The sequence below is a fragment of the Ascidiella aspersa genome, chromosome 4 (genome assembly GCF_963924565.1).
Source record: "Ascidiella aspersa chromosome 4, kaAscAspe10.2, whole genome shotgun sequence".
In the NCBI taxonomy this organism is placed as follows: domain Eukaryota; kingdom Metazoa; phylum Chordata; class Ascidiacea; order Phlebobranchia; family Ascidiidae; genus Ascidiella; species Ascidiella aspersa.
In genome coordinates this window covers 28,627,872-28,642,083 of record NC_139450.1, presented here as the reverse complement: position 1 = coordinate 28,642,083, position 14,212 = coordinate 28,627,872, and the positions used below count along the sequence as shown (strand labels likewise).

At 36.9% G+C, this 14,212-nt stretch overlaps 1 protein-coding gene across 1 annotated transcript in view; it reads right to left on the bottom strand.

Moving 5' to 3' along the window:
• Positions 1-137: 137 nt before the first annotated feature.
• LOC146157324 (complement receptor type 2-like) overlaps positions 138-14,212 on the bottom strand; it is a 79,745-nt gene continuing 65,670 nt past the window's right edge. The window contains exons 16-22 of the mRNA XM_083388172.1: positions 10,828-11,019; positions 8,503-8,679; positions 6,327-6,457; positions 5,652-5,828; positions 3,989-4,073; positions 1,539-1,709; positions 138-412 (exon numbers count right to left, since the gene is read on the bottom strand). Of these exons, the coding sequence (XP_083244298.1) occupies positions 255-412; positions 1,539-1,709; positions 3,989-4,073; positions 5,652-5,828; positions 6,327-6,457; positions 8,503-8,679; positions 10,828-11,019 (1,091 nt within the window). The 3' untranslated portion in view covers positions 138-254. The remainder of the gene's footprint in view (positions 413-1,538; positions 1,710-3,988; positions 4,074-5,651; positions 5,829-6,326; positions 6,458-8,502; positions 8,680-10,827; positions 11,020-14,212) is intronic.

Below are 14,212 nucleotides of genomic sequence, written 5' to 3'. Positions count from 1 at the left end.
AGCTGTTAATAAGTTTTTAGAGTCTAATGCGCAACATCGTTGTTTAAATTTCTATTTTAAAGAAGCATAACCAAGCGATTTTCTAATTTATTTAAAAAAAAAATTACTTAACGAAACGAAACGAAGCTTTTCGACACAGAAACGGAACGAACCATTTCTACACAGAAAAAAACTTTCAAAACGAGCAAAACAACAAGCTCGTTAGCAAACAAGGACTTGCGCATAAGGTGGGTATCAACGCCTCACCGCGACCTTCACCTAATACGATAACGAGCGTCGCCCTGGCAGCGCTGACGTAACAATAGGCCGCCACTTACGTCACAAGTGAAGCTGCACGTCGAATCGAAAAAGGCCTCATCCGAGCAAGCGATCACGCCGTTTTCGGGCGCCTCAAGTGACTGGCAAGTCATTCCTGGAACGAGAGAAAAATTCAAGGTCGAAGCAAAGTCATTTTTAGCGCATTACAATACAATGGCCGTCATTTTGCACGTTTTTATCAACATCCAGACATCCTTACCTGAAGCTACCAATAAGTTGATAAATATTAGGACTTAAAATAGCGATAAAGTTTTTCAAGCTGGTATTTGTTCGTCGATGTACACTTGATACATACAATTTTTTTGACTGAGTATAGGTGCAAAAAGTCAAGTTTGATTTTTGGCGATGGGAGCCCCGACGACATATTTTACGCTCAATCAGTGCAATTCCAAGGATGGGTGTCGGCCTTACAACGTCACTTAAGAGCTAATTCCGCTTAAAGCTAATTTCGAACCAGACTTTACTTGTTTACGCCGGTTAGGCCCGCGGCTAGGATTTGCCTTCACGACCTTCGAAGACGAGCAATTAAATATGTCACCTGGAAAGATGCTATATATATATACATATAGCCAGAGAGAAAAGGCGCTTTTGTAAACTAAAGCTTTTTTGTTTACTATACTCGCATGGTTTAACGAATTAAACAAAGATATTTGTTATTTCAAATTTTCTAACGTGTCGAGTGGTACTGTCGGTTTAAGGGTTTCCGTGTAAGCATGTCGAACCAAAACTAGGCATTTTTGAATATTTTTAAACATCTTCGTATCAACATACAAATAAAAAAAATATTTTCTGCATTATTTTAGGTATTTTCTGCATTATTTCATTTTGTTTCTATTGGCAAACACAATATTTTAAAATCAGATTAAACTACCTGAGAATTTTAAGACAAAACTACATTTTAAAGTTAACCTGTTTATCGTTAAAATAATGAAATGTAACAAAACATGCAATAAAAATTGTAGTGAGGCCTAATAAATTCTAAAATAAGAACTAAGCACACAACTTAAAAATAAGAACGTATTTTAGAAATGAGCAATTTACCGTTTTCTACGACACTGCAAAACAAAATAAGCACAAATCTTAGAAATAAGTACGGTATAGTAAACCTGTCTAAAATTTCTGAAGTATGTGCATTTTTTCGTAAAGCAATAATAGAAATGCGGTGTTGTTCTAAGTTCACCAAAGTCGCGCAACAAATCGACACCACAGGAAACTCTTACGTCTAGCGATGGGCGGCTCGTCTCCGCCTGTTTCGTCACAAACGATCACGGCCTCCCCCAGCAGCTCGTATCCCAGCTCAGGCTTGAAAGTGCAGATCGAACCGAAGCGATTGCCGTTCGTACACGTCATGGTCGAGTGAGCACGCGCCACCAGACCGTCGCACGTCATAACTGGGTAAACGACAGGTTTTGTTGCTTCCATGTCGGTGTCATAATTATGTCCGATATTATTGGACCGGAACGATACCCGATGCCAAGTGGTATTATCGGTACTCATTCGATACTAGGGTGATATCACTGCCGATCTGATACGAATTTATTATGCGAGTTTTAGCGAGGAATGACCGATATTATCGGATCGGGACCGATAACGATACTAAGTGGTATTATCGGTACTTGTCCGTTACTGAAGTGGTATCGCTGCCGATCCGACACAAATTTAATATGGGAGTTTTACGCAGGAATGAACGATAATTTTGGATCGGAACCGATCCCCGATACCAGGTAGTATTACCTAGAGATAGACCGATATATCGGTTTACTGGTAATATCGGCCGATATTTGGCTTCTACCGACATATCGGTATCGGTAAATGTAGGCCGATACTTTTGCCGATATTTTAGTACGAAAATATGATATAATTTTTCCTGTGCAACAAACAACTTCCCAATATTTTTACCAAAAAAAATTTGGTTTTAGCATCACACCAAGTTATTATGCAAAAAAATTGTTTAATAATTAAGAAAGGTGTATAAACTAAAACATTTTTAGGATTTTTTCAATTAATTTTGAACATTTCCCAGGTATATATAAAAAATCGGCATCGGTATCGGGTATCGGTTGAAAAATTGTAAAAAATCGGGTATCGGTTCAAAAAATTGGTATCGATCGATCTCTAATATTATCGAACAGATGACAAATTAAGCTAGTAACTTTAACTATGATATGCAATACAACGAAACCAATTTTTTCCTTGAAAGTAATTTTTTCCTTTAAAACTAGGTAAAAAACACCTTTTAACGTTTTCATTATTTTCTATTTTTATTGCTTAAGCATGCTAAGGACGTCGTTCTGTATAAGATCGTATAATTAAACTTTTTATCCAAATAATCGGATATCGTTATCGAAATAAAGGATCAAGTATCGGAAATCCCTAGTCATAATGGCAGATTTATAGCAGGGTAATGCTTTTGCATCAATCCTAAGACAATTATAATTTTTAGCCTGAATAACATTGTAAAGTATTGGAAACAAACCCAGAAAACCTTCAAAATACGCAATTAAAACTAAAAAAAAGTTTTTAAACGAATACAACATTTTAGATTTACAACTAACGAATACAACATTTTAGATAATATTTATAAGGTTAGGACTAGGTGCCAACAAAATTAAAAAAAAACACATTTAAAGGAGTGTAGAATAACTACATTTATCAACATTCCCCAAAATATAATTTTTTGAATCTTGTGGAAATTTTTGTGCCAACATAAATTCTGCGGAGTAGAGTAATTTTGCTGAAAAACAAATCAAAGCAAAAAAATCACCTTATTACGCGCTGCATTTGAGCGGAGAAAATTCAGTAAACAGGTAATTTCGAAAAGGTTTTCGACAACAAAGGGAATGTATTCTACAGGGGTTCTTTGAAATTCGCACGCTTGGCCGCCGTTTGGAAACCGGCATTAGCGCCAACTGGTACTTTGCCTCAATTTATAATCTCCGCACGCCAATTTTTGGAACAACGTCCAAAAAAATTGCTCGTAATGGGATTACGGTTCGTGTTTGTGCAATTTATTCCAGGCAAAGGCAAAAAATGGGCGGCCAATAACCAATTTAAAAAATTGCCTGGTCGGGCGTTGGTTTGTTTAGTAGTAAACAACACTGTAGCGGACTGGGTTTATTGCATTATATGCAAAAAGCGGTGCTGAAATTACATGACTACAGAGGGAGTTCACAATGCGTTCAACTCTTATTTTCTGTCAAAATTTCCCTTAATATAAAAATTTGCCGTTAAGTCGAATTATTTTTAACGCAACAAAATGCCGCCTTCGTTCACACTGTATCTAAACAGCACGTTATCTGAATATCATTTTGGTCCCTCGATAGAATAAAAAAAGTAACGTTAACATAATAGAGATATATTTACGTTTTCGTAGCAAATATATGAAAAGAACAAAGGAAAACAAAGATCTCAAAAGTCAAATAAATACCTACGGAAGGTAAAAGTGCTACATTTTAAGATTTACTCATCGTGGCCTATCCAGAAATCATGCGTTTATTGAAAAATATTTAGAAAATTACAATTTTTATTTTGTTAACAGTATTTTTAGTCATAATCGCAGTGGTACAGTTGACACGATGGCCTTAACCAAAAAAAGTTACAAATCCGTGTTAAAGTGGATAAGTTTAATGTTGCAGCTGAACTAAAGACCAATGGTCCTACATTGACTCACTTTGACAGACGGCTTCTTTACCGGACCAGATGTAGTTTCCCTGGCAAGTCCGGTCTCTGTTGCCCGATGCCAAAAAGTAACCGGTCTGCAAAAAAACGAATGTCAGTTAGGGCCTTTTTATAATCAAAGGGATTAAACTAGTTTATAAAACCCTAATACTAAGCGCTTTCCGATTTTATAAAAAAGTTGAAAACGATGGAAATATACCTTCTAATAAACTCTTCTTTTCAATGAAACATGCACACACATATGTGTGTTAGCAACTGCAATCTAAACCCTTCTCTTTTTTTGAAACGCGGCGTCTTTGAGAAACTTAGTAACACAAAATCCCCGAGGCCAAACACGACGTATCGAACACACAACTCGACCGACAAAACAACCGCTTCCCGGTGTAATTTTAAACGAACAGGAGCGCCACGAAGGAGATTATAAATTCTCAAATGTGTCAGCTTAAACCCCCTTGTCCATGTCGAAACGGCGAGGCTAAATCCTACCCGCAAACCCCAAAGCCATGGCTGCCTGCCGCCCAGGAGATTTAAGTCAACAAGTCTGGCGATGGCCTATTCTCCAGCGTAAAAACACCGAAAGGGTTTAAACCGAGATTTAGCGGCGTATTTTGATCTTGAAGAGCCCTGTATTATCGCAAGGTTCGCAAACGTGTTGTTACATGCGGGACCCCCGGCTGCGTTTTAAGCTAAGGAGAGCGATTGAAGAGTGACGAGTCCACCTTATAGGGCTTTGAACGTTTGTGATCTATCAGTATCACAAACAACAAAGTGTAAGTATTTTCCTGTTTTCTAAACAAATTTTAAAATATTTTTATTGTTTTTGAAAACTTAAAAAAAAGCACAGCGTTTGATATAAAGTGCTTATGCAAATTTATTTTTTCTTAAAGTAGTTTTAGAATGCAAATTTTCGTGCCACAAGAAAAATTACAGCCAACTTTGTTTTGTATAAAATAAGTTCCGACATCCATTTTTATATTTTATTAATGCATCGTAAGCTGGAAGACGCACAAGAGTTTAAATCACTCGAAAAATAAGGACAAATTGCATGTTGCAGGCTTAAGCTTGTATATTTTAAAAGGAAAAGCTGAAATCCCTATCATAATAATTAATATAATGTGAAACTCGTGCTTTTGCTAAAAGAAGGGTGTTAGGTTTTACCAGAGGTTGTTAAACTGTGATCCATGGACAAGTTTTACAGGATTCATATAAAGGCCTAGCTTAAGCTGTAGAGTATAAAAATCGAAACATTATTTAAATGATTTGAGTTTAATAGAAACAAAAACGCTTTCCCGTCTTCCTAAATGTTAGACTTATTATTTTCACATTTGTTTGACTAAAAAATCAGATTTCTTTGGACTTAGGTCGACGTGTTTTATGACGTCAATTTATGGCGTCATCGCTGAACAATTTCATGTAGACCCTGGTGCACGTGAACCAAAAACCTTTTTTAGCTAAATTCTGTTGTTTTATATGAAAATGGAATAATTTAATAAATAAAAAAACGCTTTCCCCGTGAATATTTTGGAATTTATTTGAATATTTTAGGAATTTATAAGTCCACCTCAACCAGAAACCTTTCAAGGGCCCCTGGGTTAAACAACCATTGCCCAATCACCAACCACAGAGTTAAAAACACTCGAAAAAAACGAACTCACGTTGCAGGTGACCGTGCACACCGAGTCGTACTCGTTGTCCTGAGTGCACTCGATGACGCTGTGCAGTGGAGCGGAAAGGAAGGGACACGTGATGCGGAAGCACACGATAGCGCCACCACTCCAGCGGCGGTCGGCTTGGCAGTTGGAGACGCGAGCGCCGGACAAGAAATAACCCTCCTGTGGTAAAAATTAAAAAAAAACTTGTAAACAGAAGTAAAACAAAAGTAAAAGAAAACAGAAAAAAACATTTTTTTTCTTCAAATTGATGTTTGTTCTTCGAAGAAAAGTTTCAAGGCAGTATTTGTTGTTACCTTTAAGGTATTTACGGAATTGATTTATTTAAATTTCCGCATTTTTGATATTGCTATGTCTTTTACATATGCTTTTTTGCATTAAGACGAAAAACGAACATGAAACACCAGTCCTTGCTAAAAGTTATTTTGACTTTATATTGCGTTTTAATGAGGGTAATCAAAAAACGTTTTAATGAGGGTAATTCAAAACTAATGATATATAAAATATGCAGCTAACTACTTTACATGATGCAGACTGTTTTAATAACATTAGGCTAAATGATAGAAAACTTTTCACTCGCATCATCGATTTGAAAGAAAGTTTATTAAAAAAATAAAAAAAAAACACAGCAAAACAACCAACAAAGTTTCAGTGACTCACGTTGCAAGAAAAGCTGCAGCTGGTTCCGAACGCATTCGGAACTTCTTCGGCAAATTCATCACCGGCGTTGTTGTCGTTTGTGCAAACCATTGAGCCGTGTTCCAATGCTGGAAGCGCCTCGCACTGAATTACTGGAAATAACACGAGATTCATTATTACCATTTGGGACTTTATTAGGTTATAACTAGGGCAACTATTTTTTGACTTGTCAAAAAAATTCAAAGTTTTGTCAAAATCTACACGTTAGGTCCAAATTTGTCAACTTTTTTTTAATCAAAATCGAATAAAAATGCACAGAAATCGTTAACAATATAGTCAGCTTTTTGAAATTGGTCGTTCATTTTTTATTTTTTAAATTTATCGTACAGTTTTGTCAAAAAAATTTAGTTTTCACTTATATTCAAATTCATTTTTACCGTATTATATTTTCATTAGAGCAATATACGGTATAAAAAACGTGTGAATTATCGTTTTTTTAAAAAAAGAATAATTATATAAAATTGTAGGAACAAAATTTCCTAAGTAAACATCAAGGATGAGGTTTATACTTTGCTGACCAGACAAAATAGCACAACTGCCAATCTCGCCGGTCAGTCTCCGGGATAAAGGCAGGTGTAAAAAGCTTTAGATAGCGCGAAAGAAAAAAAATATATACGCATAAACCTCCATCAAAATGTTACCGCACACGGCCGAACACTAAGCGTCAAAAATTACATATTGCAACCTTTCCAATTTACTTGCCGCTTTTATCCGTTTCTTTAACAAGCAAAAACACCCGTGACAAGATAAACAATACTTCAACGAGCATCTGCATTCAAAGGTCGTGTTTTCATAGTGGCCGAAAATCGCAAATGATACTGGAGTTTTGCCTGGCGCGGGCGACTTTTGCGGCGGCCCGTAAGAGCGAAACGCTTTTCGCCTTATGACATTTGCATTTTGCGTCCTGCTGGGAATGTGTTAAGTCAACATTCGGTAAGCCGTGAACACGAGCGTTGGAATGCAGTCGGATTCGCATAGGTTCGTTTGATGAATCTGAATCAGCTTGCTATCCACTTCACATGCGTGCTGTGAATTGGCCACATAACAGCACATTTTTCACTAGTACCATATCTACTGAAAAAAACAAAAAAACAGTCGAAGTTTTGTCAAAATTTATACGTTCGGTCAAAAGTTGTCAAAAATTTGTCCAGAATTTTTTTTTTTGTAAAACGTTTTATTTTATAGGCCGACATTTTTTATTTTTAGGTCAAAAAGTAATCACCCTAATTATCACTTATATGCTTATCGGGGACTCGGTTATTGGATTTTAAGACATTCACTTACTTACAATAGAAAGTGTTCCTCTTTGCGGACGCTGGATTTTTTTTACTTTTATAGGCAGGGTTGCCACATAGGTTTATAAAAAGAGATTCAAAAACATTAAAAAAATTTTCAAAAAAAATGTAGGTTTTTAAGACCTAAAATTGTATGGCTGAATGTTAAAAAAATATAAAGCCTTGTCACTTGCAAGGAAAACGACGGCCACGACTTTAAATGAAAGAAAAATAATTTCTCGGAATTGTTCTGTCACAATAGCTAAAAAGTAAAAGTTAGTCATTTTATCAATGGCAAAAATACTGAAAGTCGACCAGATGACCAAAGTACAAGTATAGAATGAATTTTAAAATTAAGGTTTTTATACTCATTCTACGTCAATCTACAACGTCAAGCAATTATGATCCAAATGTATTATAAAATTTTTAAATTTCGAGACAATAAGTGGTGCCACAGGAAGTGAAAAAGGTTTGTTACTGTAACGAGTTGTTTTTAATGTTAACGTGTTGTTTTGTACCCATATGTACAGACACTTTTTTTCAGGCCTTTATACTAATACGTAGTGCATTTATCTCAATAAGTTGTAATTCTTGACACGCATTTAAAGCGTTTCCCAGCTTGCCAGTAACTTGTAAAGGGTGTTGTTAAGTTCCCTGACGAAAGCACCCTGGATATGTAGCTGAAACTTATGATAAAACAAATAATTACCGAAAGAACTTCTTTTCAGTATATACCGTGCCTAATAGCTCGCTGAAAATTGCGTCACGACAAAAGGTTTTCTTCAGTCGTAAGACTGCTACCCGATTATCATCAAATCAATACAAAAAATGGTCGCAGATGAACTAAACCTAATTATACTTACGTCTGCAGGTTGTAAGCACCCCGGTCCAAACGCGAGTGTCCTGGCAGAGACGTTCTGCCGACCCGGACATCTCGTACCCGACGTTGCAGGCGAACTGGCAGATAGATCCGTAGCGGTCGTGGTCCGAACAACGCACACTACCGTCCACTGGAGGTACCAAAATGCCGCAGCTGATCACTGTAGAAAAATGGAGACTTTTTGAATTTTAACTGTTTTTTTTTAAGTTTCCCGTTTTATGGCAGAATACCGCAGCTGATCAGTGCAAAAAATGGGAACTTTTGAATTTTGGCTGGATTTTTTTAAGTTTATCTTTTCAGTGCCGGATGCCGCAGCTGATCACTGTAAAAAATGGGAACTTTTGAATTTTGGCTGAATTTTTTCTGTTTATTTTTTTCTGTTTTGTATGATTTCTATCAACTGTTTATCGTGCCCCCTCGTTTGAACTGTTAACAGATAAAATATATCTCTTGAAACTTTTGTTTTGCACATAGATTTTGTAAGTAGGTTAGAGTAAACCAGTGGTTCGCCGACTGCAGTACTTTACATGGTTAGATTTATTGGTTCTCAGCGAAATTTCCGAAATACTTAAACAAAAATTGCCGAGGCAATACTGAGAGTCTCACACCAAACAAATTCAAACTTATTTCTGCCATTTTTTTATGATTTGTTTGTATAAAAAAAAGTGCGGAGAAGAGAATAGAGTCGCCAACGGTTCGCTGTTAACGCTTTAGCTTTTTGTCGTTTCGAGTTATAGGCAAAATGCAAAAAAGTAATAGTCAAAAAAAAATTTTTTTTTAGAGAAAAAATAAAACCTGATATTTATCAAAGTTGCAAGGTATGTCAGATAAATCGTTTTCAATTTTTCTTTAATTTACCGAAAAAATGTATTGTGTTTTTCATCATTGCTGTTGATGTCAATTAACGTCTGTTGGATTTCAACCAGCAAAGTTGTTTTAAGGCCGTGGACGACAATCAATAAAAGGAATAAAAATTCCGCGCATTTTGAGACCCAAGGATTTCGAAAAGTTCAACTGAAAGTTGTCCAAATAGTTAACTTATAGGTTGGTTTGCCTGGCCACTAATGCAGGCTACGTTTCTCCTATTTCGTTTTATTTATTCTACTAAACCGGATAATATGACACTCTCTCTTTTAGATCTTATGTCTCGCGAAGCAAAAATCCGAATAATTTTATTGCTATTTACACCTTTGCTGTCCTAATGCCATAATCGTCGTATAGGCCTTTCTCCGATATTAGGAGCATATATTTAGCACCGCTTTAGATTAAATCAGATTCGAGTTTAGATTAAATCAGATTTGCGCGATTCTGTTTATTGGCATTTGGACAATACGACGAATGAAGGGCGTCTTTGTTTGTTGGTCGCCTTTCGCAGTTCAAAGCAAGGCGAGTAGACACAGTCTGACTCGATCCACAGCGCTCAGCGTGACTCACATATTTCACAATTGCGGTTGCCGCAAAACTGAAGCCGTTTGAACTTGGAGTTCTTTGATATGCAACGCTTGAAATGAATGTGATGTGAGAAAGGCGATTTACCACACGCGAACAAATAGGTTTTTAAGGCAGCGAAATACTTTCAGTTTGTAAAGGGCAATCTAACTTAAATTAAGCTATTTGGTCCCTTCCATTGGTAAGCCGAATTTGTAAGAATCGAAAAATTAATAGTTTTATTATTTTAGGCCCAGTTCAAGCAGTTGATACATGTTTGACTTTAGACTTTCGTTAGTTGAATAAAAAGAAAAAAATCATCAATTTCGTAAAGTTACAAAGATTTTAGATTCTAGCAAGAGCAAATACGCCCAGCCTGAACTACTTTAAAATCGGTCAAATCACTTATTTTACCTATTTGCCGCAGTAGGCCTATAGACCGTAAATAGCAAGAAAGCACTTAAGTAAAAACATATCTATTTTGAGGTAAAAATACATTGCCATTTGCTGCAAGTGGGCCCAAAGAATATTTGCATTCGTCAAATCAATTGGATTTGACAGACTCAGTAAGTTAGTGTCAGTTCTTATTTTGATTAGGTCAAGTACTCAAAGGCTAGAAAACAATTAATTAAAATCAAATTCTCCAAAAAGATAAAATACGCATAGCTTAAGTTTGATTTTAGTCTCAACATACATATTATCTCATTTGCAAATTAAGGCATTGAAATCTTTTGTTTAACCTTATAACAAAGAAATATATACCGTAAAATCCAAAATAAAAAAGAGCAGAAACGACCAGCCTAAACTCCATTGAAATTCAGTCACGTTCCCGCCCACACCACACCCCATTCATCCCCCACATCGCCCAAAAAACACTCACGTCTGCACTTGGGCTGCTCGTGGGACCACTGCAAATCCTCCCGGCATCTTCTCTGCACTCCGTTGGCGCTAAACTCGACGTCGAGCTCGTAGCCTGCCTTGCAAGTGTAGCGGCACTGGGAGCCGAAGTCATTGCCTCTGGTGCACTCCACGCGTCCGTTGAGAGGCGCCACTAGGGTGAGGCATTGTGTGACTGCGAGGAATACAAAGAGAGATTAAATACGAGTTACCACACTACAAATAGTGTATGCCAGTTTTTCTTAATCAGGTGAATGGTTCAACCCAGGGTGAATATCTTTTTTGCAGGGGTTACCCAACTAAAAGGGGTGAATAAGGGTGAACCGTCAGAAATGGGTGATAGTCCGATGTTTTTCTAAAATTTGGTGACTGTGTTTTGTGCTTTCGTAGCTTTATATCTCTGGACTCGAGAAATTGTACATTTGCAATGGTAAAACTTAGATTGAGTTAAACTTAACAAAAATCGAAACAACCCAAGTTATTTTGTGCCGTTATACATAGACGAGATAGCTTTATCATTTCATGAAATAAGGGTGAATGGAATCTGGAGATAAATGCTAGGGGTTAACAAAACTAAAATAGTTTAAGAAGCACTGGTGTATGCCAGTGCCCTTCAACCTTTTTTAGGTTGGTGAACCCTTAAAGGTGTTGTGACGAACTCATGCACCCTGTATATTTAAAAAGGTAAACTGAGGTAAAAACCGATTTGAAAAATCATTATCCATATCAATATCATCATGTCAATTAAACAAAGCGGAGCTGTCGAACTTTTCGACACTGTCGGTGAGAGTTTGACAATGGCTGCAGGCTGCTTGCGAGTACTAATGCATGTCATAAAACAGCATTCAATGTCAAATATAAATGGTTCATTAAAAGTTTATGATGTATATTTTAGTGCACCCTAGGGTTCACCGTGCACACCGGTTGAAGAGCACTGGTCTTTGCGTTTACAGATACAGAGTTTTAGGTTCAGCCACTTAAACCAAAACCTATAAATTGTCCTATGTTTGAAAGCTGAACTGGAAAAGTCGACGGTCCAACTTTATTTTATTTTCCCTGCTCAAGGGGAGGGTGTACTTGGGATTTAATGTCTTATATGCAAGCATGAGTCGTTTGCTTTGTCTTAAGGTAAAGTTTGGAATTGCTTTATTGCATTTTCGCGGTAGAGTAAAATTAACGCGTAAAACGTTCGCCTTTTATCCTCGGAGAACCCATTTACTATCCAGTTATTCATTCCAACCGGCACAATAGACAGATATCTCCCGCATTCGTCATATTTGCGCTTTGTCCCTTTTAATCTCGAATCGCCGCCAGGGATTTCAATACAGAGGGATTCACGTCCCATTTCAAAGGGACGTTCGATTTCGTCTCTGTTAAAACCACAGAGCAAATGGAACCGACTTTACTTAGGCCAAGGTCGCCTGAATATTGTTTTCTGATGGGGAAGCAGTTTGAAATATTGCCTCAATTACACAAAGCAGTGTTTGTTCCATTGTAGTTTGATTCTGGAAGTTGGACAACATGGTCGCGAAGAATAAAGTTTTTGCGATTAACAAATGCAAAATAGAAAGTGTTGACAAAATGTTTTTAGGGAGGGGGGGGCACGTTCACCCCTGTGAGACCATTGACGACCGACGCATTGTCTGACCCAAATGCGTTTTAGTGTACTTTGCGCGCTGCCTTCAAATCGTATGAAATAGCAAATTGCTGACACAGAGACAGAATTGATATGGAATCGGTTCTGCAGATATGTAAGTTTTTTTTCCAAAATAAACTAAAATTGGAGTGATTGCGGATTCAATCCTTTTTTCATTGGTATTAAATTATTATAACTCAATAAAAAAAACGTACAATTTGAAACCGTTTAAATCTAAACATTTCGTGTCCCAAACCATTTTACCTTTGCGTTATTTTAGTACAACCAGTTCTTAAGGGACACCCAAGTCAATTAAAACTAAAAAAATGACGTTAACGTGTTTTATTAAACATTCGAGTTCCAATCTGTTTACAAAACACCACTTAAGCCAGACGAAAACGCTCCTTTAAAACTCCTTAAACTTGAACAGGTAAAAACTGAGCAAATTTTTTTCGTGTGAGTGATGTGTTAAATCGCCCAGCTATGAGAAAACGCACGTTTTCGTAAAATAAAGGGAGCCTCAGGAACCAAACGAAATCTGACTAAAGCGGCGAGCGCTGGAAATGCCATCACGGTTCAGGGCGCTAAATAAACCAGTCACTGAACAGGAATGACGGTGGGTGACTGAATAACGCAACGTGGAACGAATACCTAAGGGGTGACACGGCGCCAAACGTACCTTGCCAAAAATGGACAGGTAAATAGGATAGACAAAAACTGGGCATACACTAGACTTGTGTTTCTCAACCTATTGGTCGCGACTCAAAATTGGGGTGAACGTTTGATTTGGATGGTTTGTCGACTGCTGTTATTCATAAGGTTAGAAATGTTGAAATTGGTTCTCGGCACCAATGGTCCAAAATTTGAAAAAAATGCGTAAGAAATACAAAGACATGGCTCATGTGAAAATAAGTTTGAACTTATAAGAAATATATACTAACTTTTGATTCCTTATAAAACGTCCAGTGAAAAAATTTAGTTCGCCGGGTAAAAAAAGGCTGAGAAACACTGCACTAGACCTAGCTTCTCAACTGGTGTCCATGGACCCCTAATAGTCTAGCCTCCTGAGGTATTAAAAGGTTCCACAGAATGATTATGATATGTTACTTTTGTTTCTCAGTGCAATAAAGGTAATGCTGCTTTAGAAAAATGCGATTTATTTAGTTTCTGGTCAATGAAGCAGTAACAACTTCGTCTTGTTTAGACATAGCTCTGGAAAGAGCCTTTTATTCGTATGTTTTCCTAAGGCCTGTAGCCAAAGAAGGTTTTCGAGTTGAGAAGCTCTGCACCGGATCAATAATAATAATTCTTGTCCATTTTATGGCGTTTTGGAAATCGTTTTCGTTTAGGAATTCTTGGGCTTTCGGTGGGTTTAATTTAGGACAATATAGATGTAGCTATACCGTGACATTTTCGGTTGTTTGAAACAGACAACCTTTCTAAAAATTCTAGACATAGAAGTTTGGTCATTTCTACCCTTTCCATTTCCATCAAACGTTTGACGTTCTATAACGATCTGCATTAAAACAAAAAACATAGAACATTTCAAATTGTTTAAGGCAAAACCTGATTGTAGCAGAACGCAGATAAATGAAGTGACCACCATTTGTCGAACAATCTCGGGGTCGCAGCTAAGTATTACCGCTTAAACACAGTATGTATAAAAATCCATCATCAATAACAGTTGCAATAAGAGTATCACAGCCCATACAGAAGTAGTTAACATTTTAAA